At 41.7% G+C, this 27,469-nt stretch overlaps 1 protein-coding gene across 1 annotated transcript in view; it reads left to right on the top strand.

The window, feature by feature from the left end:
• Positions 1-26,639, top strand: part of sec24b (SEC24 homolog B, COPII coat complex component) — a 31,671-nt gene extending 5,032 nt beyond the window's left edge. The window contains exons 4-24 of the mRNA XM_085366790.1: positions 574-708; positions 5,651-5,734; positions 6,598-6,761; positions 7,263-7,447; positions 7,735-7,837; positions 10,101-10,227; positions 10,332-10,441; positions 10,648-10,760; positions 10,873-10,991; positions 11,178-11,233; positions 11,351-11,557; positions 12,473-12,596; positions 13,392-13,550; positions 13,635-13,808; positions 13,903-14,013; positions 15,383-15,558; positions 16,318-16,455; positions 20,808-20,912; positions 21,807-21,899; positions 22,524-22,627; positions 25,634-26,639. Of these exons, the coding sequence (XP_085222916.1) occupies positions 574-708; positions 5,651-5,734; positions 6,598-6,761; positions 7,263-7,447; positions 7,735-7,837; positions 10,101-10,227; positions 10,332-10,441; positions 10,648-10,760; positions 10,873-10,991; positions 11,178-11,233; positions 11,351-11,557; positions 12,473-12,596; positions 13,392-13,550; positions 13,635-13,808; positions 13,903-14,013; positions 15,383-15,558; positions 16,318-16,455; positions 20,808-20,912; positions 21,807-21,899; positions 22,524-22,627; positions 25,634-25,748 (2,702 nt within the window). The 3' untranslated portion in view covers positions 25,749-26,639. The remainder of the gene's footprint in view (positions 1-573; positions 709-5,650; positions 5,735-6,597; positions 6,762-7,262; positions 7,448-7,734; positions 7,838-10,100; positions 10,228-10,331; positions 10,442-10,647; positions 10,761-10,872; positions 10,992-11,177; positions 11,234-11,350; positions 11,558-12,472; positions 12,597-13,391; positions 13,551-13,634; positions 13,809-13,902; positions 14,014-15,382; positions 15,559-16,317; positions 16,456-20,807; positions 20,913-21,806; positions 21,900-22,523; positions 22,628-25,633) is intronic.
• The last annotated feature ends 830 nt before the right edge of the window (positions 26,640-27,469 follow it).

Here is a 27,469-nt window from a genome sequence, read left to right as displayed (position 1 = left end):
GACTTCTGTAATTTGGACATTGTCCAAGGTTGACCTTTCTTTCCTGCTGCTGCATGCAGCAACAGATGCATTTCTCACTATTGGGAACTGTGAATTCACCAGACAGTTCCCTGCTCTATTCCTGGATGGTCAGTCAAATATGTCCAACTGCGTAGTAGTTTCACTTATGTCTGTCTCTAATGCATCAAAACTGTTTACATTATCTAACCAAAACCCTAAAAAACTCCCCTGAAAACAGTTCGATGAGGCCATAATATTGGATGCTGGTTCCTCCGGTGGAGAAAGGCTAAATGTATATGTTAAATTCCATCTAAACAAAATTCCTTCTTTGACTTTCACCTTTGTAATCATTGGCTTAAAATTTATATCATCCTGACCTATTTTCCTGTGTGTAGTATTAATTGTTTTTCCTGACAAAATATGCGGCCAGCCATCAGCAACTCTGTTCTTTGCTTAAACCCGTATCACATGACTGGAAGCCAGCCGCCTGATTACCACAGCCCTGTCTGATGACATGCATCTCATCCTGACAGTTCTCTTATGTACCTTTCCCACTCCACCCCCTTCCAACAGGCATGCAGTATGGATATGTTGCTAATAGTGGCGCTAGCTCTTCCTCTGCCAACACCTCAGGCCCAGCAGCAGCAGCCCCCTCATCATCCAGCTCTGATGATGACGATGAGGAGGAGGAGGAGGATGAGGAAGCAGGTCTGCTCTAGCTTTTACCTCCCCCATAACCTTTTTGCTACTACCTTATCCACTCCTTATTTTTTTAGTAATCTTAAACCTAAAGTGTACACGTCTCTTTAGACACCTCTACTGTCCCGCCTATCCGGTGTCACTTCTGATAACCGCCATTTTCCTCTTCCCTGTCTGGCTACCATCTGTCACGTCTACTCTACCTGCCAACGCTTGTAATCAGTTCACTGCTCATCATCAGCACCATCTCCTTTCTAATAGGCTAATCATATTTCTCCCTGTTGGTCCTTGTCACCAGCCTTGCAGAGTTCACCCGCTGCGCGCAACATTTCCCCCCCTCGCATTCATCAGTCCTCTTTCAAAATATTGATTTCATCTCCTCAGTGTGTGTGCACACTGTTCTGTTCTTCCATCACTGAAAGCTAACATGAAATTTTTTTCCCTCAGAAAGGTGGCAGGTAAGTAGTGCTCGTTGTCATATACAGGACGACGTCCTCTTTGCCTGCTGTCTAGCTCTGAGCAGCGCTCTTGCTGTCTCTCAGTAATGTTCAGGGTGTGATCGTCCAGCTGTAGTGGACCCTCCACTTATCAGCAGTTATCCATGCTGATGGAAAAAAAAATCAATATTTTGTGTTTTTCTTTCCACTCTGTTCACGGCTCTTGATAGTAAACTGGATAGCCTCGGGAATGAGTTTGAATTAGATGTGGTCATGAGTCCTAGATGTAAGATGAGCACTTATGACATAAAAATGTATTGAGAGGAAATATTAATATAATCGAATATCTTTGGGTTTAAAAATTGGAAAAAGGTATGAAGGTTTTAAATAATCTAAGTGAATTTAAATATATTTTCTAACATAAATGTCAAGAGTTTTCTTTCATTCTCTAGTAAAGGGAAAGCATTAAGATGTAGGGGGGATTGGTTTATGTACTGCATGTTTTAGATTTGTTTTTGTATTTAATTCAGGTGAGTTTTGGGACTTTTAAATCATTTAGAAGCAAATAAGTAAAAAAAATGATTCCAGTGTACTTTGTTCATGCAAGGGGTCTGTTACGAAGTAACTTTTCAGTATTGCTGATGAACAGAAATGTGTTTCATGCGTGAGTAGATTAAACGTCAGTATAGGTTTATTTAAAAAAAATTTTTTTTTATCACATGCCTGGTAATTTTGTTTTGTTTTGCAGGGGGAAGTTTTTACAAGGAGAAAAAAGATTGGTTTATTACGGAGAAGTTAGCTGTTTGTACACTGTTTGATTTTTTTGACAAGTTTATTTGTCCATGGGGCTACTGATTGACCCTCACGCTTGAATCTTGAATCTCACTGTACTAAAAAACCTTGCATTGTATTAAAAAGGCTAAAATGCTTGGTGTAACTTTTTTTTGAAATAAATTATTTTACATTTAATAATTTAAATGTCAGGTCAGCATGATACTGATTGTTGTCATGCACCTGTGTGATGTCTCTCTCAGATGTTCTGCTTTAAAGATCCTCTGAGACGTGTGTCATCAGCCAGAGGTTAACAGATGTTTAAATATAACCACTCCCCTGCCGATAGGTCCCGCTGTCTATGCATGCGTTTGCTGACTCTCCTGCTTCTCACAAGAGAGCATTGTTAGCACTGCTACAACTCATTAGCGCACTGCCTAATAAAATGAGGAGCTTGGTTTAGCTTTCTGTTTATCCCTCGTGCTCTCATCAATTCCCCACAGTGTTGCTGTCTTACAGGTTGTCTGTTGCAGCAAAATAGCACTTGTTGATTCAAGGAAGCCACGCTTACCAGAATCATGATATTGAAAATAACAAAATGGGTTCAGAGTCACAAGTAAAGCAGAAAACAACCAGTGCATTTTAGACTTTTGTAGGACAAAGCTTGCAAGTTATTAGTTGAAAAATAGTTTAAATACATTTTAAAATGAACATTATAAGCAAACCTGATTAAACTAATTTATAACACAAATCTAACAGCAGACGTATGTTATCAGGATGAATCAATTCATCACCTGTCACATTTTGATAATACTGCCATCACCTACTATCAACAACAGCAGTCGCCAACCAAAATAACCGACTATAACACCAGCAGCAACAACCAGCCTCGCAGCTAATGGCAACCACAGCCAACAGCAACACTAATATTTCTAATAGCAGTAGTAGTTCTGAATTTTAATCTTGGATTGCCTCATATTTATTTAGTTACAGCTGTTTTATTTCAGATTTGTGTATGGCCATTCATTTTTGTTATCTGTATACACACGACAAGTTTTTCTTATTGATTATATGCCAAAATGTTTTGATCAATTTATCTTTATTTTGTAACTGTTCACATAACAAAAGTTATCCACGACTAGAGTTTAAGGCGTTACTCAGTTGGCTGTTTGTTTGTTCACTAATTAAGTCTGTCTGGAGTCAGGGACGGCGTTTTGGTTTCTTTGGTTTGTGTTGCTGTGTCATCTCTGTTGTTGTCATGGTCTTACTGCTGAGTGTGAATCAAGTATTCAAATACATGCAAGGTTTGTCCTGGTTTGAAATAGGCCTTAGTCGGCTCAGTAACCATTAAGTTACACATGTACTGGTGCAGTAATAGAATATAAATGTATGTGGAGTCCAAACTGGGCTCATATTAAAACTTTTAAGATCAACTGCAAATCAACACTGGCTACAATGAGCTCTATATAGTCTTGGTAGTATCCATTTTCTTGAAGGAGGAGGAGTAGGCTTGGCTCTCCTGGTGTCCTCATCATCCCTAGTGCTTAATCCAGTAGTCTGCTGGTCCGATTTAGTCTGAGATAATTGGATCTTGCCCTGTCCAATGAGCTCTGTCCCTGAGGCCTGTCACATCTTGGTTTGCTGCTGTTGATCCCTCCTTTTGGCACACATGGATTAGTGGATCCATTCAAATATTACTGCCCATGTAATCCTTTGGGAAAACCTATTCATTACATGACATGCAAGGAATAAACAGACAAAAACGAAAAGATCCTTTTGCTTGCTGTTGTTTTTTTATTAAGATTATTTTGTGGATATTTTACCTCATAGGCACTGAAGCAAATTAGAAAAGCGATATGATGGAGTTGGATAACATGCAACCAATGTTGGATTTGAACCGGGAGTGTTGCAGTGCACTAAATGAGTCCACACGCTATTTTGACTGCAGCATTAATTCTTGAAAGGTTATGGCAGCTTGCTGAGGGATTTGAAAAATAATTTTAAAAGCCTTCATGCTTTTTTTTTTTTTAAATAACGTAACGTGAAGCTTTCGAGTTAGAGGAGGGTAAGGCTGGCAGCTATGTCCATGAGCGGTGGATAGAGACGAAAAGAATGACATCATAAACACAAGAAATGAGTTTCCCTAGATTGGGTGAGAAGCTCGGTCATTTGGGTGGAGCTCAGAGTTGAGCCGTGACACGAGCCAGCCGAGGTGGCTCGGACCTCTGAGGAAAAATGTGTCCTGGACACTTCCTAGGTGGGGTGATTTGGGCATGCCTAGTGTTTGATCACTGAAACAGTTAAACTGAAAATGATGATGGCAGTAGTAGTAGTAGTCAAAGGAGCTTGCAAAGAAAAGCGTCTGGACTTCTTTAAGTTGCTTGAAGACGTTTCACCTCTCATCCGAGAAGCTTCTTCAGTTCTAAGGTCAAATGGTGGAGAGTCCCAGATATAAACCTAGTGGGTCCCTCTGTGGGGGGTTTCTCCCACTAGGTTTATATCTGGGACTCTCCACCATTTGACCTTAGAACTGAAGAAGCTTCTCGGATGAGAGGTGAAACGTCTTCAAGCAACTTAAAGAAGTCCAGACGCTTTTCTTTGCAAGCTCCTTTGACTACGATGACCTGGATGACTGAGAACCTTCACAGACGTAGTAGTAGTAGTAGTAGTAGTAGTAGTAGTAGTAGTAGTAGTAGTAGTGATTTTTTTTTCAGATACTTTGACATAGTCACAAAGTGCTTTAAGAGAACACAGATTAGTTTATGACAAAAAGTAGTCAGTCACAAGATAACATTTTAAAAAGGGCATAAAACTAAATGAGTACTGTACTACAAAATAAATAAAATGGGCAGTAATAAAATGAAAAGTTTAGAAAAGATATAGAAATTGTAAAAAGGAATAAAAACTTGGTTACTAGGGGGAAAAAAGCAAGTTCAGAGTTTTGATGATGGTGATAAACTTGTTCCAGGTGTTAAATATAAATGACTCGGCTATTAATTTAATGCATTTCTTTAGTTTTGCTGGCTGAACAGAGGAATCTGAGGCATGTGTTGTCTAACCCGCCTGTTTGTGAGGACACTGGGAGCCTTTTTGTCAGAAAGCTGAATTCAGATGGTAGATGTTAATATAAAAGTTCTCCAAAAAAGAATTTATTTAATTTTGGTTTTTAGATTACAAAAAAGATAAGGCTTGACTAATCCACATCTGGTAAACCACCTTTCTCTGATCAGGGCACCACCCTGTAGCTTCCAGTGGTTTGTCCTCACTAATGGCCTGTAGCTAACTGGTTTTATTGAACATGCTGAAAATGTCTTTCGTTCTGTGCCCATCGCACACACTCATATCTTCTTTCCCCCCCCTCAGTTCTCTACACATGTCCTGTCCTCAGACGTCCTTTCCCCCACACAGCAACTTGCATATACTCAAAACTTAAGTGCTTCCTTTTTATGTTTTCTTTCCATCTTTCAGTCTGCCTCTTCTCTTTCGTTTTCTTTCTGTGAGGCCAAAGGGAGTCCATGCACGACCAAACCAGAAAATCTGCTTTTATTCACTTTAATGTTGTCTTTCATTTTTATCCCAACACTCTGTCCTTCCTCCCCGTTTCACTTCATTTGTCTTTAGATTTTTTTTATTGTGCCATTATTTATTTGAACAGAGTAATATTTGCAAGCTGTCTTTTCCTTCATAATAACAGTTTTTAATGCCTTTTGAGTTTCATTTTTTCCCCTCTCTGCCTCTCGCAGGCGGTGACACATCCTCTTCTTCTACTGGCAGTGCCTCTCCGGTGCCCAACAGCTACGATTCCCTCGAAGGTGGCAGCTATCCAGGTACGTGTTCATCACAGACAGACTGCACCTCATGCACCTGAGCAACTCTCAGTAAAATCACAGCTTTGTCTAAACTGTAAATCAACTTTTCTTTGACAATATGTACAGTGCACAATATTTTTATAACTTGGCATTTGCATAAAATGAAATCTGTTATAAAACCTTAATCAATTGTTAAAGCTGAATTTTAGGGTCTTAGGTCAGTGCTGGAAAACAGATGTGAGAATGACCGGATGAAAATATTCTTGAATATAAAGAAAGTGCTGCCTCCTAAGCAGGGACTCTTAGAGGATAAAATAATTCTCCGTGAACTGAATTTAGATCCTTTTCCTTATCCCTGAGGAAGGTTCCTGCAGTGTTAACACAGCTATATTTGCTGACAGCTGATGTGGCAAAAAAGACTTGGGTCTTCTGTTATCTAGTGACAACTTTTCACAGCAGAGAGAGGAAAAACGGGCTTTAAGACAATCCACATATTCCCTTTGATGCGACCCAGCTTTTCTAAGCAGAAGACAGCAGTGTCATTCACAACGCTTTAAATGTGATTGTTGTTAGTTTGTTACTGGTACAGTGTTCCTGATGTTTATACTACCGTCTCATCTCTTATGGCTCTTTATTCATCTAATCTGATAACAATATTGTGTAGTTTGACCAAAGCTAATGGAGACAGCAAAGGGGACTGCAAATGCTACTTGAAAAGGCTTTTTTTTGTTGTTTAGGGATAATTTGGCACTTATTCTAACTTATTCTAAAATCAACATTAACACAGTGATCTTATTTTTCTGGTCATGTTAAAACACCTTAAAAATGTTCTGTCTTCTTAACATCACACTACTGTACTCCTGCACTGTCTCTCTTTCCAGAATCCATGCCACCATCCAGCAATGTGACCAACCAGGCTCAGCCCTACGGTAGTTACGGTTACCCTGGCATGCAGTCAGGTTATCGGCAGGGACCGGCGTCCCACACTGACGCCTCCCCCTCCGACGACCTGTATGGCCAGTCAAACTACCAGCAGTACTCACAGGTGAGCCTGCAACAGAAATGTTGATTAATATTTTGCACATCTATGGATTGTTTGAAAGTTTTTTTCAGGCTATTTTCTCAGATTTTATATTAAATTGTCTAATTTTTCGTGTGTAAAAAGTTTGGATAAAGGCAAACCCAACCTGCGTTTGATACCCATCACTTAGAGCGACTGTCTGTTGCCCCCACTAGATTTTAAGTAAGCATATGTAGGCTTTTAAATTTCACCTATGCTTTGACCAATTCTGGTGATAGGCTCTAGTTTTATGAGCTGGCTTATAACAGAGTCAGAGACCTGTTCAGGATTCTGACCCTGGACTTTGCCAGACTTCTAGACTTGATCATAATCCACAACTGACTGACTGGTCAGACTTAATAAATAAATGTTTAAGGTGTCACTACACAGACATTATTTTATAAAATAGCCCACCTGATGAATTTTGGCTGTAAGCTGAGCTGTTTGTTTGTTCGCGGTGTGGAAACCATCCGTCCCTCTCTGCAGCCCTTCCCTAGTCTCTCTGAGCTGTCCGCAGCCCTCGGCGGGCTGAGTGGTGTGCCAGAGCTGGAGGTCGAGGCCCTGAGGCCAATCAACCTGCTGCAGGAGAGAAACTTGCTGCCCCCCAGACCTTTGGAAGCTCCAGAACCCAACCTCAGCCCCGACCTTAAGAAAGTCAACTGCAGTCCACAGTAAGTCTGGTGTAGGGAAATTTTGAGTGGCAGCTGAGTCCTTAAATTTAGCCATTTACTTTCAGTGTATCACAGAAACTTTAGAGTAGTAAAATAAATAAATTCTTAAAATAGTACAACAGTAGTATACAATTACGGGTTGTTTTTTTTTTTTTTTTCAACTTCTAAGCTCATGGTTTTTGTTTTCTTACTGCATTATTTCAACCTTTTTTCATTTCGTATATTTTTATCTGTGAGTATATTTTGTCATTCGTTTGTCTTTTTTTTCTTCTTTTTTTTAAAATCAGGACATTCAGGTGTACTCTGACCAGCATTCCCCAGACCCAGGCTTTACTCAACAAAGCCAGACTCCCTCTGGGCCTCCTCCTCCACCCCTTCAGAGATCTACAGGTACATCAAAATTCCCCTCAAAGAACATTTTTCTCAGATTTTGGTATTATGGAGTTAAGATGTCGGCAAATGTTTAGTTCTGTTTTTAAGCAGTGTGTGGTCTTTTTTTTTTTTTCCATTGCCTTCTCAAGCACTGCATGAAGCTGTTCTGCTATTTATTTATTGAACATACAAAAGCTTTGTTTAGGGCACAAACGCTGCTGTACCTTTTAGCAGACAATAGTTTGAGTTTCTTCATCAAGAGTCATTTTATTCTGATACTTTTTTGTTAAAGCAAACAGATGTGATCAATTCATTCTGTGAAATGCAAAATATGTTGTGCAGAGCAGGGTGTTTTTTCCCTGACAGAGGTATTTCACATTAGTCGACACAGTTTTACATTAAAGAAAGGTGGAACATAGTGTTTAAATACTATCTGGGTCCTTTGTAGCTGTCTTTTTCCACTCGTGACCAGTCAGCAGGAGGAGCAGAATGACAACGATGAAGAGGTGCAGGAAAGATAAGGGAGGGTATTTATAGAGCTGTGAGGTGAAGACGTGTCAGTAGATGTGAAGTGACAAACAATAGGAAAGTGCTTGAAAGACAGGCTGGCACTGACTTCCTGGACTAACGGTTAAATAACTGAATGTTTGACAGAGCGTCAGTTGTTGGCTCGTCGTTTTTGTGAGTGTGTATTTCAAAAGGATATCTCAGAATTGCCCAGGCTGTGTTGCTTTTACAGTAGATGACTGCAGAGGTGTGGATCCTGTGGACGTGTGAAACAGACATTCATGCTCCTCTGCAGTTTCTGCCTACAGCTTTAATTTTGGCAACTCTGATAGTTTAAGGATATGTTATGAAAATGTATTTTTGGAATCATATGCTACACCTACACAGTATTTCCTGATTTTGAATGTAATTTGGTGTTTCCTCTGAGTCAGTCAAGTCTACAGTGTCTCAGTAAACAGCTGTGAGCTGTTTGGTGTAGTCTGGAGTGAGCCTGCAGTTTGGTGTCAGATACGTCAGAGCATCCTGACTGTCAACGGATAGTTTTAAAGAATTTTTCTTCTTGGAGGTGGTTTAGTGAGGCTTTATGATGCATTTAAATCTTCAGCTTGTGACATTGTTTGTGGTCTCTGAGGAGACTCTGTATTACATCGAGGTCCTCCCTTCTTATGCAGCCCAAATATGGGTGTATGCCCCATCATGAGGAACTTCATGTCCCTCGTCTTCTCTGATCTCCCAAGGATACTGTGGTATCGTCTAGTTTAATAGTCTAACCAACTAGTAGAAATTGTTCTTTCCCCAAAGGCTGTCTGCGCTCTGACATTAACATTCATTGCCTGTTTTGAAAAGCACCACCTAGACGAAGTGGGAGAAGCGGGGATGGTTTGGGCATCTCTTCTTAGACTGATGTCTCTTTGCATGGATCCAGATATGAGAAGAAAGAAAGGGAGGATGTATTTGATCATGATGGAAAATGGCACAAGAAAAATGAAGCTACATTTAAATTTTTTGCACTACAGCAGCAGCATTGGCACCCATTTACTCGAATACCCAGAGAGGTGGAAATTCTTAGTTTTTGCTTAACCTTACAGCTGAACCAGCAAACAGAGGTGATTAAGATATTTTGGTTTCACTACTGAGGCGTTTTTCTCGACATCTGTGTTTACTTCGCCTGTGAAAGTAACACATTACTGTTGCGATCCAACCCAAGTGTGAAATTCCAAGTTTTCAAAATCTTTTCTATCAGTGTCATGTTTTATTTAATTACTGCAGCTCAACTCAACTGTTTATCAACATAGATGTCAATTATTTTATAGTTATGTTAGCATTTGATCTGATAATAATTTTTAGCTGTTTTTAGTAAATTGCAGAGAAAGAAAGTAGTCCCAAAACCTCCGTTGTGGCCTTCAGGTGTACCCGAGGATAAACAGACTTTGTTCTAAGGAAAAGGTGGAGAAATTTTGGGTGACTCTGGTGCTTCAGCGGAAGTCATGACACCAAAAAAAAGAGGAGAAAAGAACTGCAGTTTTGTTTTGGTTTTTTTTTTTTTCCAACCACACTCACAGAAAAGGAAACAAAGTGCTATTCAGCCATCTGCTGAGATATAAATAGAAGATTGTTTTGAAAGGGTCATGGGATGGAGAAAGAAAGTGGAGGCCAAAAAATTGAGGCATGACAGATGAAAAGTTCATAAGCATGTCTTTTGTATTTTTTATTTTTTTATTGGAAGTTAGTCCATCTTTCTCTAAGCCTTTTTCCCCCGTTTGCCTCTCTGCAGCAGTTACCGGTGATCACATCAAACACGATCGTGCGCTGTCGCTCCTGCCGCACCTACATCAATCCGTTCGTCACCTTTCTGGACCAGCGCAGGTGGAAGTGCAACCTGTGTTACCGGGTCAATGATGGTACAAGTCCAGTCAAGCTATTTATATATTGTCCCTGCAATTTCTTTACTGCTGAATCATGTTTTGCAGCCTTAATGTTTTATGCCATTTTAATTCTTGTTCAGTACCAGATGAGTTCATGTACAATCCAGTCACAAGGTCATACGGTGAACCACACAAGAGGCCAGAGGTCCAGAATTCCACTGTGGAGTTCATCGCCTCCTCAGACTACATGGTAAACAGGCCTCTTATTCATATTACATGTACTTTGCTTCTCTGTCTACTAGAGGGCAGTGTTGTGTTTAGTAAACAGAGGGGAAAAAAAGAAGGCTCATGCATAAGAAGTGACACCTGCAAAGGTCATATAAAAACTTATTATTATTATTATTATTATTTTTTTTCAAACCTTCAGGGATCTTTGATGTTTTTGTTCCTTTTCAGTTGCGACCTCCTCAGCCGGCGGCCTACCTGTTTGTACTCGACGTGTCTCACAATGCTGTGGAAGCAGGATACCTGAAGTACTTCTGTGAATCACTTCTTGGGAACTTGGATAAGTGAGTCCTGATGTTGCTGCTTCATGAGTTTGTCAGTTAGCTATTTAATCAAGCTGATTATTAGCGTCTGTCACAGGCAGAAACCAGGCTGACACAATGTTTCCTGCTGCAGGTTGCCTGGGGACTCGCGTACCAGAGTGGGCTTCCTCACCTTTGATAGCACCATCCACTTTTACAATCTCCAGGAGGGGCTGTCCCAGCCACAGATGCTGGTGGTGTCAGACATCGATGGTAAATATAAGTTACTTCAAAATGACACATGAGAGCTGTGGCAGTGACCCACGATCAAAAGTTGTTGCCACACAGTTAAGACCAGAGGTGGTGGTCTATTAGAGTGACTAATGACCCTTTCTAGTGTATTTGATAGAAATGTGTCATCTATAGCCGCATTAATAGTCTTTCCTGCTTTCTTTGCAGATGTCTTCATACCATCTCATGACAGCTTGATGGTGAATCTAAAGGAGAGCAACGAGGTAGAGCGTGCTGCTTTGTTCCCTTGCATCTCTTCTGTCATGTTCGTGCCTGCTTTATGATGTTTCTGAAACGGTTTTCTTTTTAATTTTCTCATGTATTGTTTCTCCATCCTCCAGCTGGTGAAGGACTTGCTGAAGTCACTGCCGGCGCTGTTCAGCCAGAGCAGAGAGACCCACAGCGCCCTCGGTCCTGCCTTACAGGCCGCTTTCAAGCTCATGTCACCCACCGGAGGCCGCATCACGGTGTTCCAGACTCAGCTGCCGACGCTGGGAGCCGGGAAGCTGCAGTCGAGAGAAGACCCCAATCAGCGTTCGAGCTCAAAGGTAATTATATTTTCTTTTATTTGTGATTATAATGAGAAAAACAACTATCCAGAGAAAGTGGGAGCAAGAGCAGATGCAGGATTTTATCATATCTTCCTTATTTGGAGTTAAACAGCATCCTTTTTCTTATTTCTGTCTTTATTTGGATGTTAACAGTGAAAAGTTTGGACACAGCAAGCCGTCGAATGTTTAATGAACAGATTGTTTTAGTGTAAAGTGGGCTGCTGTGCTTCATCTGTAACAGCTAATAATCACCACCCTGAACTGCCAGATCCTTATTTAATTATATATTTATTTTATTTATTTAGATATTTATTGATAAGTAAGACATAAATAAAAACATCCTTATTTCCTACCTCTGTGCGGTATGTTCATGGTGTTTGTTTTTCATGCGTATTTTTTGAATTTGTCTCATGATCATGAAGTTGGAGTGCCTGCGGGTGCCCTGTTTTAATTTTTATATTTTTCACATCAAATGGGAGTTTTAAATCATGGCTGCATTGTGACTTGTGAAGCTTAAATTGAACCATATGACAGATGAAGTACAGCCAAAGATTAGTACTTTGTGTCCTGGCATTTTCACAGCTGAGTTGTATTTATACTTTCCTGCAACAGCTCACTTTTCTTACCTGTCCCAACGTTGTCTCACATTTCATCTCAGATTAAACACCACTGTTATTGTCATCCCAGGATTGTGATTTATTCAAGTTTAGCATCTTCTTTTTTAATTCTGAATAAACTGCCAACAAGTCATGATAAGAGTTTCCAAAAAGAAAATGACAAATAACAGATGTGCTTGTTTGCTCGGGGGAAAAAGATATTATATTGTCTTTTTTTGCTGTCAGGAAGGTCCCCATTCCCTCAGTCCTGTGATCAAAATGAGGAGTTGCTGGTAATAACTCTCATATCTTTCAGGGAGCCCACCACCTCGGTCCTGCCACTGACTTCTACAAGAAACTTGCACTGGATTGCTCAGGACAACAGATAGGAGTGGATCTCTTCCTCCTCAGCTCCCAGTACGCCGACCTCGCCTCATTAGGTGAGAGCATGATTGAGTCAGCTGTTGGCATCTTTCATGTTGTCCATGTATCCAAAGTGTCAACATTTTTGCTTATGTTATGAATGCTAATGAGCAAATCGGCTCCCAGTATTCTTTATATTCTATATTTTTTTTATTCTATTTTTTTTTAAATAATATATTTCCTTTTTTGTGCAGATTTGCAAACGTAGACTTTAAATCAGATCGCTTTAAAATAACCCTGTAGGAGCATTTTGTGGTTTGGTTTCTGAGTGTGTACTGCTGCTGCACTCAGGTTCTTCAGCTTATCATCATCAGAGCTTGTTGTTTTGCTGTTGCTGTAGTAGTAGTAGCAGCTAACATGTGATTCAGGAGACTGGAAATAATTTGCCTCGAAGAAAATGTCCTGCAGAAGCTCAGGCCTCGGCTCAAGTGATAACATCCAGAAAGTGTGTTACCAGTGTTATCAACCTTGTTTTATCTGTTAAACCACACACCAGGTCATCTGTTGACACGGATACCAAATCTCCTAACAGCTTATTTCTGGCTAATAAAGGAGAAACCTATTCTAAACTGCTTTCTCGCCATCATCGACCTATTTGCTTTCTTCATCTTTATGTCATATTTAATATTATATTATCTGTGTTTTGAATTATTTAATCTTTAATTCAGTCCAGTGTGGGATTAAGGCATTATTTACAAATCACACACATCATAATGATGTATTTGAACTCTTCTTCCCAGTCTTCACAGACTGAAGATAATCACATGTAATTCTCTTAATGTCGATCCTCTCATGTTTTTCTTATTTCTCAGCATGTATCTCCAGGTATTCAGCAGGCAGCGTCTTTTACTATCCCTCCTTTCATTACATCCACAACCCGGCCCAGCTGGAAAAGTTCCAGAGAGACCTCGAGCGCTACCTCACCAGGAAGATCGGCTTTGAGGCGGTCATGAGAATAAGATGCACTAAAGGTAATCAGATTAGATGCAGCTTCATGCACGTTTTAATGTTTCTGTGTCAAACACAAGTTTTGTCCCTGCCTTTTTCCTCTTCAGGTTTATCCATCCACACGTTTCACGGTAACTTCTTTGTGCGCTCCACTGACCTGCTGTCCCTGGCCAATGTGAACCCAGACTCTGCCTTCGCTGTCCAGATGTCAGTCGAAGACTCTCTGGCAGACTCGTCTCTGGCCTGCTTCCAGGCTGCTCTGCTCTACACGTCGAGTAAAGGTATACACAAGAATGACTCATTTTCATGGTAACACATTTAGGTTGAAATTCTTTAAAGATCTTGAAAACGGGACTGTTATTAATTCATCTGTAGGAAAGAGACGTATCAGGGTCCACACTCTGTGTCTGCCGGTGGTCAGTCAGCTGAGTGATGTGTATGCCGGTGCTGACGTCCAAGCCATCACTTGTCTGTTAGCCAACATGGGTAAGTGTTTAGCTTAAATCCTTGGCTTTCACGCCTTTTCATGTGCAGTACTTTTAACCTAAGACTTTTTACACATTTATGACAGTTGGCCTCTAGCCTCCCCGTGGTTGACACAAATCCAATAACATGTTAAAAATATTAGAGTGATAAAGTGATATTGTCAGTGTTTTTTTTCCAGAAAAGTTGGCAGAAAAAAATGCATCAAAATGTATCGAATAAGTTTCCATCGGGTTTCATAAAACACGCAGTCAGTTGGAATTAAATACCAACCCTGGGTGGAAATGTAACGATACCTGTGTGGTGGTATATAACCCACAGAGAGCTTTTTGTAAGCCAGGTCTTTCCTGTTTCAAGAGTCACATTCGTATACATTTGCATTTTATATTAATGATTAAAAGGTTTTATTCAGTCTGTGCAGAGTGGCTTTATGGGTCATGTTGACCACCGCTGTTTCCCTAGAGGTTGTGCATTGGAGCTGAAGAGTGCAAAGTTTGCCTGTCCCACAGACACACAATGTCCACATAAATATGAAAATGTTTGCAATAGGGCTGTGCGATATGACCAAAATCTCATATCCCAATATGAGACATTTCTCATCCCGATAACGAGATATCTCGCAAAAATTTTACGTTTTCGAACTCGGGCAACTCGACTTGTGTGAAATGTTTTCAGCTTGGCGTCGTGTACCTGGAGTTGAGTGTTTTGACCCATGCATAAAACTATGTATTTTTAGATAGAAGTTGCAACAGCCGCCATTTTCTTTGAGTATTTATTACACAGCGTGCTGCGGGGAAAAGCCTGTTCTAACGTTTGAGTCTAAGGTTTATTTTGTGCACCTGTCGGCTCCGTTTTGCTTCTCATCTGCAAACTCTCTCCACACTCTTTCACGTGGTTATTGTGTAGGTGGTAGAAGAGGTTTGTTGTGTTTGAGTCTGTGGTGGGGACTGGTTTGCGCCATAATTTGCATGGTACAATTTTCTAGTCCGTGTCAGACTTTCCTTAACCAAACCATGTCCATGCTACAGAGGTAGAACCTCGTTTAGGAATAAGGTCCTGGATTTGTTTTGACTGGTCCTTCTGTTTGGAGCTACCTGGTTCTGCCTCATCTTCACTGGCAATGCTGGTATTCTCTGTGCCACAATGAAAAACAGCGTAGTTTGCGCCACCACGAAACAAACGATAGCAAATAATTTGAAACGATGTTTTCATTTTGTCATGTGATATATTTCATCATATCGCACAGCCCTAGTTTGTAAACATGTCTCATCAGGACGTACTCTGGGCTTTTGTTAACTTAACTTTGTGTTCAGAACTGATTAAAATGCTGTCTTGGAGGTAAACTAGTCTTCATTTGGTCTTTTCAATCCAGCCATCGATCGATCGATATCATCCAGCCTGTCGGACGCCCGGGACGCACTGGTGAATGCGGTGGTGGACTTGGGGAGCGCCTACAAGAGCAACGTCTCCAACCTTCAGCAGTCTGGACTTGTCCTCCCTGCAGCCATGCGTCTCTTCCCCCTCTACATCCTTGCTCTACTTAAACAGGTGCGGCTGCCTGACTGTCATCGGCACATGAACACACACGCGTCACACAGCATGACATACACTAAAAAGAAGGAGAAGAAAAGGCTGTGAATGTGTGTTTAAGCATGCAGCCCTCCACTTTTCCCTGTTAGCAGACTTCTTCTGGAAAGTTTTTATTTTTTAAATTCACTTTGAGGTAAAAGGAGAGAGTTTTGTTTTACTGACTAAACCTGCAAAACGTTATTACGCATTTTAAGATGTAGTTGAGTACAAACCCTAAAAACAAAACACCCTCTGACCAAATGTTACACAGTAGAAAAGTGTGAGCTCACAGTCACAATGCCTGGGTTAAAGACTATTAATCCACCCGGCATGTGTGCATTCATACATCCAGGGTGTGTCCATGTTCAGAAGCACATACACACCCTGTTTCTGAGACAAATCCTCCCTGTAGGTGTTTGTGGGACTCTAACAGTGTGTTCCTTTGATGAATCAGAGAATAAACTTCGGAAACATCACTGTTTAATTGAAAGAAGCACATTATGGCCTATTATTCCTGGTGATTAAAGGTTAAACTGTTACCACAATGTTTTTGTCTGAACTTGTTGCAGTTTAATTCTCCATTTTTAGCAAAAGGATTTGTTTTACTCTGCAAATGGGGCTAAAGCTTTACTCTGCATTTTTAATTTTTATAGATCTTTGAACTTATTCTTATTCTTGACGTAATAAATCAGAGAAATCAAATCCAACACTGCTGATGTGATGTGTGTTTGCTTTCAGAAAGCCCTGCGGACGGGCACCAGCACGAGGCTGGACGAGCGGGTCTTTGCCATGTGCGAATTCAAGACTCAGCCGCTGCAGCAGCTGATGCGAATGGTTCATCCTGACCTCTACCGACTGGACAACATCTCTGACCAGGTGGGATGCAGATGGCTTTTCTCATAACTCAGTGCACTAAAGAATAGTAGAGAGAGGGAAAAACAAAATGACTACTATTTAACCCATTAACATAACATCGTTAACATATATTCGCCATCTTCGGAATTAAGATGGCGCCGGTGAGGTCGGCTGCCGTCACGACTGCTCCGACCACTTTTTCTTTGTCTTTGTTTTTTAAGTTAGTTTTCAGCGTTTCTAAATCGGCAAAATCATCACCATTGGGTACATTAGGTATGACAGTGACACTCTTGTTTCTATTGGTATACAATGTACTCACAATTCGAAGTTTTTAACTCCGGATCCGAGCTGGCCGAGTGAGATCTCGAGGGAGAACAAAGGGAAGCGGCGGCGGCCTAGAGGGAAGCGAGCCGGCGTCAGGAACAGGCTGAGAGCTCGTGCACACCGCACACCTCTGCCTAGCATCCTGCTCGCCAACGTCCAGTCACTGGAGAACAAGCTTGACGACCTCAGGGCCAGGATAAAGTTCCAGAGAGACATTCGGGACTGCAATCTCCTCTGCTTCACCGAGACATGGCTGAACCCAGCGGTGCCGGACCACGCCATCCAGCCGGCCGAGTTCTTCTCGGTTCACCGCATGGACAGGACACGGGACTCGGGGAAGTCAAGGGGAGGCGGCGTGTGTTTAATGGTGAACAACAACTGGTGCAACAGTGCGAACGTTGTTCCTCTCACACGCTCCTGCACACCAAATCTGGAACTACTGTCCATCATGTGTCGTCCTTTTTATCTACCTCGGGAATTTACATCGGTCATTGTAAGTGCCGTTTATATTCCACCACAAGCGGACACGGTCACCGCCTTATGCGAGCTGCATGAGGCACTCACACAGCACCAGACACAACACCGGGACGCTGCGCTTATTGTGACGGGGGACTTTAATAGCGCCAACCTCAAACGCGCAGCGCCGAACTTTTATCAACACATCACCTGCCCCACCAGGGGTGAAAGGACACTGGACCACTGCTACACTACGGTCAAGGACGGCTACAAGGCACAATCCCGCCCCCCGTTTGGCAAATCTGATCACGCCGCCATCTTCCTCATGCCAAAATACAAACAAAGGCTGAAACAGGAAGTTCCGGTTCAGAGGAAGGTCGCGCGCTGGACGGATCAATCGGTGGCCGCGTTACAGGACGCACTCGATGACGCAGACTGGGGCATGTTCAGAAACAGCTCCGACGATGACGTCAACGTGTTTACGGAAGCGGTTGTGGGATTCATCGGGAAACTAGCGGATGATACCGTGGAGACAAAGACTATCACAACGTTTCCCAACCAGAAGCCGTGGGTGGATAAAACCATCCGCGACGCTCTGAGATCCCGCACCGCTGCCTACAACACGGGACTCATGACGGGGGACATGGACCCGTACAAAGCCGCGTCATATAACGTGCGGAGGGCGGTGAAAGAGGCGAAGCAGCGCTACGGGAGGAAACTAGAGTCACAACTCCAACAGAGTGACTCTAGGAGCCTGTGGCGGGGACTAAGGACAATAACGGACTATAAAGCACCAACAACCGGTATGACGAACGCGGCCGTGACTCTGGCAGACGAGCTGAACACTTTCTATGCTCGCTTCGAGGCTGCAGCTAAGGTCTCCAACAATGCTAGTGTTAGCGGCGCTAACGGCTGCAGACAGGAAGATACTGCCAGCACCGGAAACGTGCTCGTCATCTCCAAGCATGAAGTAAGGAGAGCCTTCAAGAGAGTGAACACCAGGAAAGCAGCAGGACCAGACGGCATCCCAGGTCGTATCCTAAGAGACTGCGCATACCAGCTAGCTCCTGTGTTCACTGAGATATTCAACATCTCTTTATCTCAGTCGGTGATCCCCACATGCTTCAAAGAGTCCATCATTGTTCCTGTCCCGAAGAAACCCCACCCTGCTTCTCTCAATGACTATCGCCCTGTAGCCCTCACCTCAGTAGTGATGAAGTGCTTTGAACGCCTGGTCAGAGACTTCATCATTTCTTCACTACCAGACACACTGGACCCACTACAGTTCGCTTACCGTCCAAATTGTTCCACAGACGATGCCATCTCTCATCTCCTCCACACATCACTCACTCACTTGGACACTAGAAGGGGGAATTATGTTAAAATGCTCTTCATAGACTACAGCTCTGCATTTAATACCATAATTCCCTCCACACTCACCACCAAGCTGGAGCATCTGGGACTCAGCTCATCTATGTGTCAGTGGATCTCCAACTTCCTAACTGGCAGACCACAGGCAGTAAGGATGGGCGGACATGTCTCAGCCTCCACCACTCTCAGCACTGGAGCCCCCCAGGGGTGTGTTCTGAGCCCCCTGCTGTACTCTTTGTACACATATGACTGTGTGGCCACTACCAGCTCCACCACCATCATCAAGTTTGCTGACGACACCGTCGTGGTGGGCCTGATCTCTGATAACAACGAGATGGCCTACCTGAAGGAGATTAGGAATCTGGAGAACTGGTGCCAGAGGAACAACCTCCTTCTAAACGTCAGTAAGACAAAGGAGCTGATAGTGGACTTCAGCACTAAGCAGGAGAGGAACTACCAGACCCCCGTCATCAACGAGTGCCCAGTGGAGAGAGTGGACAGCTTCAAATACCTCGGAGTTCACATCACGCAGGACCTGTCATGGTCCTGTCACATCAACACCGTGGTGAAAAAGGCCCGACAGCGTCTCTACCACCTCAGACGCTTGAGAGACTTCCAACTGCCCTCCAAGGTGCTCAGGAACTTTTACTCGTGCACCATAGAGAGCATCCTGGCGGGAAACATCTTAACCTGGTTCGGGAACAGCACCATGCAGGACAGACGAGCTCTACAGAGGGTTGTGCGGTCAGCTGAGCGCACCATCTGCTCCGAGCTCCCTGACCTGCACTCAATCTACAGCAGGCGGTGCTGGACCAAGGCCAGGAAGATCGTGAAGGACCTCAGCCATCCCAACAACAGACTGTTCTCTCTGTTGAGGTCAGGAAAGCGATTCTGCTCCCTGAAGACCAACACAGAGAGACTGAGGAGGAGCTTCTTCCCGCAGGCGATACGGTCTCTCAATCACACCACCACACAGTACTGACCCACACATATGGTTCTTACACACACACTGGACTTTCTGGACTTTGGTTTTGCACAACACTGGTCACTATATTCTTCATTTCCAGTTAATACTTGTACAGCTGCTGTTATTGTGTATATATTTATTTATATTTAGATTTCTTCATACATTCTTATATAGTTCTATATTGTGTATTGTGTATTTTGTTGTACAGTTATTTTATTTTCAACTTTAATTTATATATTTTATCTTATTCTTCCCAGTTAAATTTACCCTTCATTCTAATTTGTGTTGTACAGTTATTTCATTTTTAACCTTAATTTATATTTTATTCCTTCCTAGTTAAATTTACCCTTTTTAATTTTTCATATTTATTTCCTATCTTATTCATAGCCTTTTCCTTTTTTGTTTTCTTTAGGTCACGAGCAGTTGTCCAAGCATTTCACTACATATCGTACTGTGTATGACTGTGTACGTGACAAATTGAATTTGAATTTGAATTTTATATCTCTGTATGCAGTGCAACTTTATTATTAAACCTGTGCTTAATGGCTTGACTCACTCTTTTAGGTTGTTTTTTATACCTGGCGAAGTGGTTAAATGTAACAGTGAGCTGATAAGATATTTTAGATAACTTAGATGTCTTGCCTAAAAACACTGGAATCCCAGCATCTGGTAAGGTGTCACATCAAAGCCTTAATCCTGAACATTATGATGACTAAGAGCAAAGCCAGTCTGCTTTTTTTCTCTGGAAATTCACAGAAAGTTTGGTGAAAATTGGTTTGGGATCATTGGGATTGCTTTTGCTAGTTAAAACAGATGACTTGAAATGTTTATGCGGAAACTGTGTTTTTAAGCTTGTGGTATCTTTTAGAACAACAAGGATTTAACTCAATGACAGAAATGTCATAATAAACGTGATTAAAACTTTTATTTTAGTGTTTATTTTTTAGTTTGCATTATATGCATCAGCTTTTTTTTCACTGAACGTTTCTTTTAAAGTTGTATTTAAAAATGTGAAAATAGTCTCACGTGTAACATTTACTTTTAAACACTTGTAATAACAAGAATTATGAAGATTATATTATAGTGGAGACATATTTTAAATGAGGTAATATCAGACTTTAATGTTTGTATGCTCTCTGTTTGAAGCTTTGGGAGCTTTACCTGTGACACTATGTAATTATTATGTATATGTTGTCTGCACATGTATATAGTAAAGCTGTTTTTATACTCTGCTCACAAGTTGTCTGACCTGCAGGGGGCGCTTCATCTGAACGATACCGTAGTCCCTCAGCCTCATCTGCTCCACCTGTCTGCTGAGAGGCTGAGCAGAGATGGAGCTTTCCTCATGGACTGTGGCAACGTAAGCTCCGAGAAGTCTTTATTTCACCTCGTTTATATTTTTCACGTCTCTGTCTTCTCACCATCTAGTCCTTTAATAAAATGCAATAAACCTTAGGTCATAATTTAGAGCAAATCAAAGAGAAGTTGTCTTTGCCTGAAATAATATGTGATGGCTTGAGGACTGGAGTTGGGATTTATCGTCTCATTATTTGCCTCGGAGTAACATCAGCAGCAGCGCTGGAGCCCAGTTTTCATTAAGTTTAATGTCACATAATTTAATTTAAAGGGATTTTCCACTGGAGCAAATTAAATACAGAAAGAAACCGAAACACTCCAATCTTCAGACTATCACTGGAAAGTATCAGTAATAAATGGAGGGTAGTTAGATGTTTGAAGTTTAAACTTGGTACCAAATCTAATTTCTGAGTGAACTTCTCACTAGTGCAATGGCGTATTTGGTGGCAATAAAGATTTTTTTTAAAAAGGTGGGAGGGTTTTAATATTACAAAAAACAAACAAACAAGGCAAAACATAAAGCCACACATTTATTGAAAATAAAAAAACTTACAAGAAAAAACTCAAAGTTAAGAGAAAGAATTATAAATTTCTAATCTATGAGGAAAAAACATTTATGAGAAAAACAGTCAAATTTATGGGAGGATGCATACGAAGGGGGGAATTGATAAGAAATAGAAATTTATGGGAAAAACCCTAGAAAAAACTAAAAGAGAAAATTATTGTTATAATTGTTTTGTTATTATTTTTTCTTCCTCACTGTCATAGTTTAGAGTGGTGATATTAATAACATTGGCCCTGCTGGCTCTTTAGTTATGGCAGATTAAGACGCACACATGTCAGAGTGTGTAGAAAGTATACTGTGCGGTAATGCTCCTCTTCTCTTCTGCCTGTCCAGGTGTTTTATCTGTGGATTGGCAAATGCTGCAACGAAATGTTCATCCGAGATGTTTTGGGCTGCCCGAACTACGCTTCAATTCCCCCCAACATGGTCAGTAAGACTCATTTGAGTAGAAGTACACATGCAAACAGTTCAAAGAGACAATTAATCTTTTGAAGTACAATGAAGCTTTTATTTTCCCTCTACATCCAGCACATCAGGACGTTACAGAGAAGTGTGATTAGGGAAATGTCTGTACTGACACACACACACGCGTGTGCGCCGCCCAGTCGCTGGCTGAATGATGCAATGCGACATTTTGTTTCCCCTGAAAATGACTCACAGTTGAGCTCCACAGTGAAGGAGCTGTGTTTCTGTTCACTTAGTTAGAAAAAAACAACTTGTCCAGCAGAACAGACTTGCTGATGTAGCTTTTCTGCTTTTTTAACAAACTGTGCAGCCACCTAGAAAGTTCTGTCATTACCACGCCGAGGGCGTGATGGCAACACCCAGAGCAAACGGCGAGTCAGCACTTGTTTATGCTTATTTTATCTTTCTAGCAAGGGGTCAGTGCCTCATAGATCCACCTACAAGCCCACACTCCCCACCACAGGCATGTTCCCGTTAACCACATTGTATGGCTGGGGTTGACTGTGTGAATCTGCGCTATCTGAAACACTCCACTAACAACAGCGTTGTTGTTTTGTTTCCCCTCTTGTCCTCTTTGGTTCCTAGAGTCACTTTCCGGAGCTGGAGACTCCTCTCTCTGAGAGGGTGCGAGCTTTCCTCGACTGGCTCCACGACAACCGAGCGTTCAGCTCCACGATACATGTCGTCAAGTAAGCACTGCCGCACATCTGGACTCATATCTGACTGTTTGCAAACACACTGGAAACTGTGCTTCTTCTTCAGGGCAGTCACAGATATACATAGACAGCTTGTTTTGTTCTTTTTTTTTTAATTGCGTGAAATGGATCTCACATATTGCTTTAATACAAAATCTGAGGTCACTGAAGGAAAAAGTGTTGAGTTGCTCTGTCGCCAAAGACGGAACTGCAGAAAACTGAGGTTTGAAGTGTAAAGCAGGGATTGTGCTCTGTTGGGAACACAGAGAGTTGCTGACCCCAAGCGAGCAGTCATTTGTGTTTTACTTGTTTAAAGTCGCCTCAGGGCCTCACATGTCATAAAAGATTGCAGGCACACAGCCTATCGTGGCATCAACCACTGGTTTTGGACTCATTTTGAAGGTTCAGCATTAGTGTTTTGGCCACCGCCATGTTAGCCTGAACCTGTGTTTTTAAACTGTACACAAAGACACCTGGTAATGAGTGCGAACTAACAGACTGACGAAATCCTAAAACTTCACTTAAACTGGAGCACAGGCTCTGTGGATGCTGTGTCAGGACAGCTGCACAGTGAGCCGTTACTACTGGACACTGAGCTGGCTTATTACTGACAGAAAAAAGTAGGCAATAATTTTTGGAAGTAATAAACTTCAAATTAAAAAGAATCATCTCTCATTCCTGTGAACCTCCGGGTTCAGCGTTAAGTTTAATGTTCCAGTCATGTGATAGGTGCCTTTTTATATCTATCGGCTACTTGGCCAAATTAAATCTGACATTCTGTTGAGGTTCATGAGGAAATAAAGCAAATAAAGAACATTACGATTGTCTGATACTGCACATCCTCTCCGAGTTCGCCCTTCTGCTTCGTCACCTCCCTGGAATCTCGTAAATCCAGATAGTGAGCTGCTCTGATTGGCATTGAACAGAAACTAGGTGTGGACAGTTTCATATAGCAGAGATCGGCACGAGGTTGACGGAAAAGTATTTCCGAAGTGTAAACACAAAGACAAAGTGAGCATTGAGGTCACAGATTGACAGCGGCGGTAAAGTCATCCGCAGGGAACGCATTGTTTCGGTTTCCTCTCTCTCCTCCTCTTGGTGGTACGGCATTGTTGCTTAGCCACATGTTTACATGACATGTTAGTAAAAATGCACTGAGTGGTATTTGAACAGATGTTTGCGTGATGACAGGACTTAATGATCTGAAATGACAGGAACTACGAGAGAGATTTGACAAAAGAATTAAAAACGGCTCTTAAAGTGGTTTCAAGTTCTCTGTGACTTCGAACCTCTCAGTTGTTGATATGTTTGTTTGTTTTTTTAATGATATTAAAAGTGCAAGAACTTTAAAGAGTGGCTAAAATATTCAAGGAAGCAATGTTCGAATATTTGAAAAAGCAGATGGGCACCTGACAGAGAAGCCAATGGATGTGTAGTTAAAGGGATCTATTCTCCTCATTTCCACCTCCGTGTTTGGACTTGATCTCTGCTAGAGTAGCTCTGCATGAGTCATAGTTCACAATAATCCACCCTTCCTCATGAAATGATGGCTTGCAGTTCTATCAGATTGTACTTCAACATTTCAGAAGTGTCCCAGAAGCAGCTCTCAACTCGACATCATTCAGAATGATGTGGACAGGAAGTCGGACACTAGAATGGCATAAAAATACGTCACTTTTCAGATTAAAAGCCTTAAGAATTAACACCATGTTTCTGAAAGACTCCTGGTGTTATTTGATGCTCCGTGAAGGAAGGGACAAAGCATTTAAAGCCTTCATCTCATGGACATGCACCCAGTTTATTCCCAGGGGGACACAAGCTGTTTAAGGTTTTCTCCCTTTAAGCCAGTTTTTTTCTGACTGGCCAGAGCTTTGCCTGAGGTGACTGTGTTAGCCAATCCTGCTCTCTGTGAGATCATACAGAGCAAAGAGTAGAAGAAAACAGCTTTTAGGGTCGTTTGCAACCTGAACTTTTGGCTCAGAGAGATTACTACAGCATAAAAAGTACATTTAAAGCATCGACCCCTGTATTTCTGCGTATATGTACAAGTATGTCCTGGTTTGACTGAGCTCATGTTCTGCTCCGTCTGAGCCTTGTTGATGGTGTTTCCCCCTTTTTTGGTCCAGACATCAAAGCTGTGTGCCTGTTACTGCCAGAGCGCTTACGTGGCAGAATGACATTTACACGTAAGACCGTCATCTCTGTTTTTTTTAGACACACTGTAGGTATCAGTTAAACAATGAAGAGGTGCGCAATGAGCTGTTTATAAGCATAGCAACAAAGGGGCAAAAGAGGCAGACGGCTAAGCAGCAGAGAGCTACATCTTTATTGTTTATGCGGGACTTTCTAAAGCCTGTTAAATGTCAAATAAATAAAAATATCACACCACATTATCTCCAGAGCTCAAGGCGGCTCCTTAATAGCTCTTGTTTTGTCACTTTTATAACATTTCATTCTGGCAAATCTCAGTTTTGGGGGTTTTTTTGCATTGGGAATATATTTCTCAAAGTAAAGCCAAGGTCTGACTACAAGCAGTTGCGAGCTCTGAGAGAGAAACCAGACGTCAGATCAGACGTTCAGTTTCTGCTCTTGTAAGTCGGGTTAGAGAAGCCAGCAACGTCTCGCCCAGCCTGGGAACTCGTCCTTCATGGATGTCTTTTTGAAATTAAAGACAGACATTTAAAAAAAAAAAAAAAAGAGAAGATGAAAAAAACAGGCAGGGAGGGCTTTGGCTCTGACTGCTGAATAGGTGGTCCTGAGGAGGTGGCTCCGCAAACTCTTAGAGAAAAACTCTCATGCTGGTGATTTGTACGAACAGCTGTCAGTTCAGAGTCAGTGAGGTAGAAGATGCAGGAGAGTGTTGTGTTTAAGAGCTGACATGTCAGCAATGCTTCAAGTTATGTGGAATAGATTCCAACACTTCTTAGACTTACAGAGCATTAAAATGTACAAACCAGTTTCTTCTTTCCCTTTAATGCATTTTTTCCTTCTTTCCCGCAGAGATGATGCCTCTGCTAAAGCCACTTTGTTCCAGCACCTGGTGGAGGACCGGTCAGAGTGGGCTTCTTCCTATCATGAATTCCTGCAGCACATTCAGCAGCAAGTGTCCAAGTAGACTCCCATCACGCTGAGAAAAACTTTGACCACTAGATTCCTTAAACAAGAGCGTGAAAGGACTTGTAACCTGATAGAGTGAAAGCTAGTGTTAGCCAGCAATGGACACCCATCGCTGCGTCAGACCAGTTTTAGCGAGGCGAGTTTCCTCCCCTTCTTTTAAACGGTCTCATTCAAATCAAAGCTTGTTGGTCACCTGCGATTAGACCAGCAGAAGGGGAGGGAAGAGGTAGTTTTAGAAAAGAATAACGAGTTACCGAAAAGAATGAATGAACGAATGAAATTGCTAAAAAACAAACATCCTGCAGCGGCTCTTGCCGCCTCTTTAACCACTGTCAAACATTTTAACCTTCTCGTAAATCCATCGCTCCCGAGAGGAGGAGGAGAAAGTCGAGCCAAGAAGATGCCACTTCAACATCTTTTATTTCAGTTTGTTTTGTGAGCCTAAAATGTAGCTTGTGCTTTTTCTTTCTTTTTCTTTCCTTTTTTTTTTTTTAAATTTCCCGATACATTCCCTTCCCTTTGTTTCATTTCAAGACTGTTTTGAAAACACTGGAGAACAGAAACAAAAATCGGGCATGTGCTTTGAACGGCGACACGCATGCCGCCTTTTTGTCCGCTGCTAGTCTGCTGATGAGCGACGGCTGCCGGGAACGTGATGGGACACCAGTCGGATGTTTAACCCTCCCGTCGGCTCCGTCTTCTCTGCTCCGCTTTATGAACTCCCGAGTTGTTGAGATCGCTCTCCATAAACTTTCCCCCACCCGCCGGCAGTCTTCTCTTCATTTGTTTTATCTTTTTTTCTCCAGGCGCTAACTAAGTTGCTACCCACTTTGTAACTACTGAAAGAATCTTTTATGTGTGATTATTTATGAACCAGCTTATTAAATAAAGACAAAAACAGAACTCTGCTTGTTTCGTGTGACGTGATTATTGATATTACCCCATCAGCCCAATGACTAAGCACTCGGTTTCTTCAAAAAGGGGATCCTTCAACATGAATTTCATTTAAGGGAAAAGGAAGAAGTCACCCAGTGACCTGATCTTGAAATGACACAAGGAGATGACCTTGAATAAGGAAGTGGCCTAATTCAAATTGGTCACTGTTTTAAAATTTAGATTTATTTTCTTGGCAGAGTTGCAAAGCCTTTTTGGACAGCATCTCATATCATTCCAGACTGGTTGTGCTGGTGTTGCCACAGCTTTCATCTAATTTTCTCAAGAAGTTGGGTGAAGTAACCCAGACCTTGTGGTCAAATGGAAATATTACAGCAGGGTTAGCCACAGAATTAGCCAGGTGAAGACTCCAATCTGGACCCCATAAATGTTGGACTTTATGTTTTCATAAGTTTTACAACTTTTGCTAATGATAAAGACTTCCCGGGCTTTTCAAAACAGGTAATTCTTTTTTTTACTTTTTTCTTTTAAATACTAAACTAGCCTAAAAGTGGAATAAAATAAAAGCTTTCTGAGATTTTATAATTGTTGCAAAGTCTGTGAAATTAGTTACCAGACCTAATTTTACACATTAATTTACTCACACTGAAGGATTTCTTTCATTTACTCTAGCAGCATGTCTTAATCATTTATAAATACTGCGATGTGCTTTTCTCACATTAAGATGTCTCGGTTAAACGTCTTCACACTGACAGGAAGTGGAATATCTTATGCTCAAAGCAGGCTGTATAATGTAAAGCGAGTTTAACCGTCCTTTGTGAATGC

The sequence above is a fragment of the Diplotaxodon limnothrissa genome, linkage group LG2 (genome assembly GCF_057381915.1).
Source record: "Diplotaxodon limnothrissa isolate DT_005_m linkage group LG2, D_limnothrissa_male_GT1.1, whole genome shotgun sequence".
Lineage (NCBI taxonomy): Eukaryota > Metazoa > Chordata > Actinopteri > Cichliformes > Cichlidae > Diplotaxodon > Diplotaxodon limnothrissa.
This window is presented reverse-complemented; position numbering and strand designations above follow the sequence as displayed.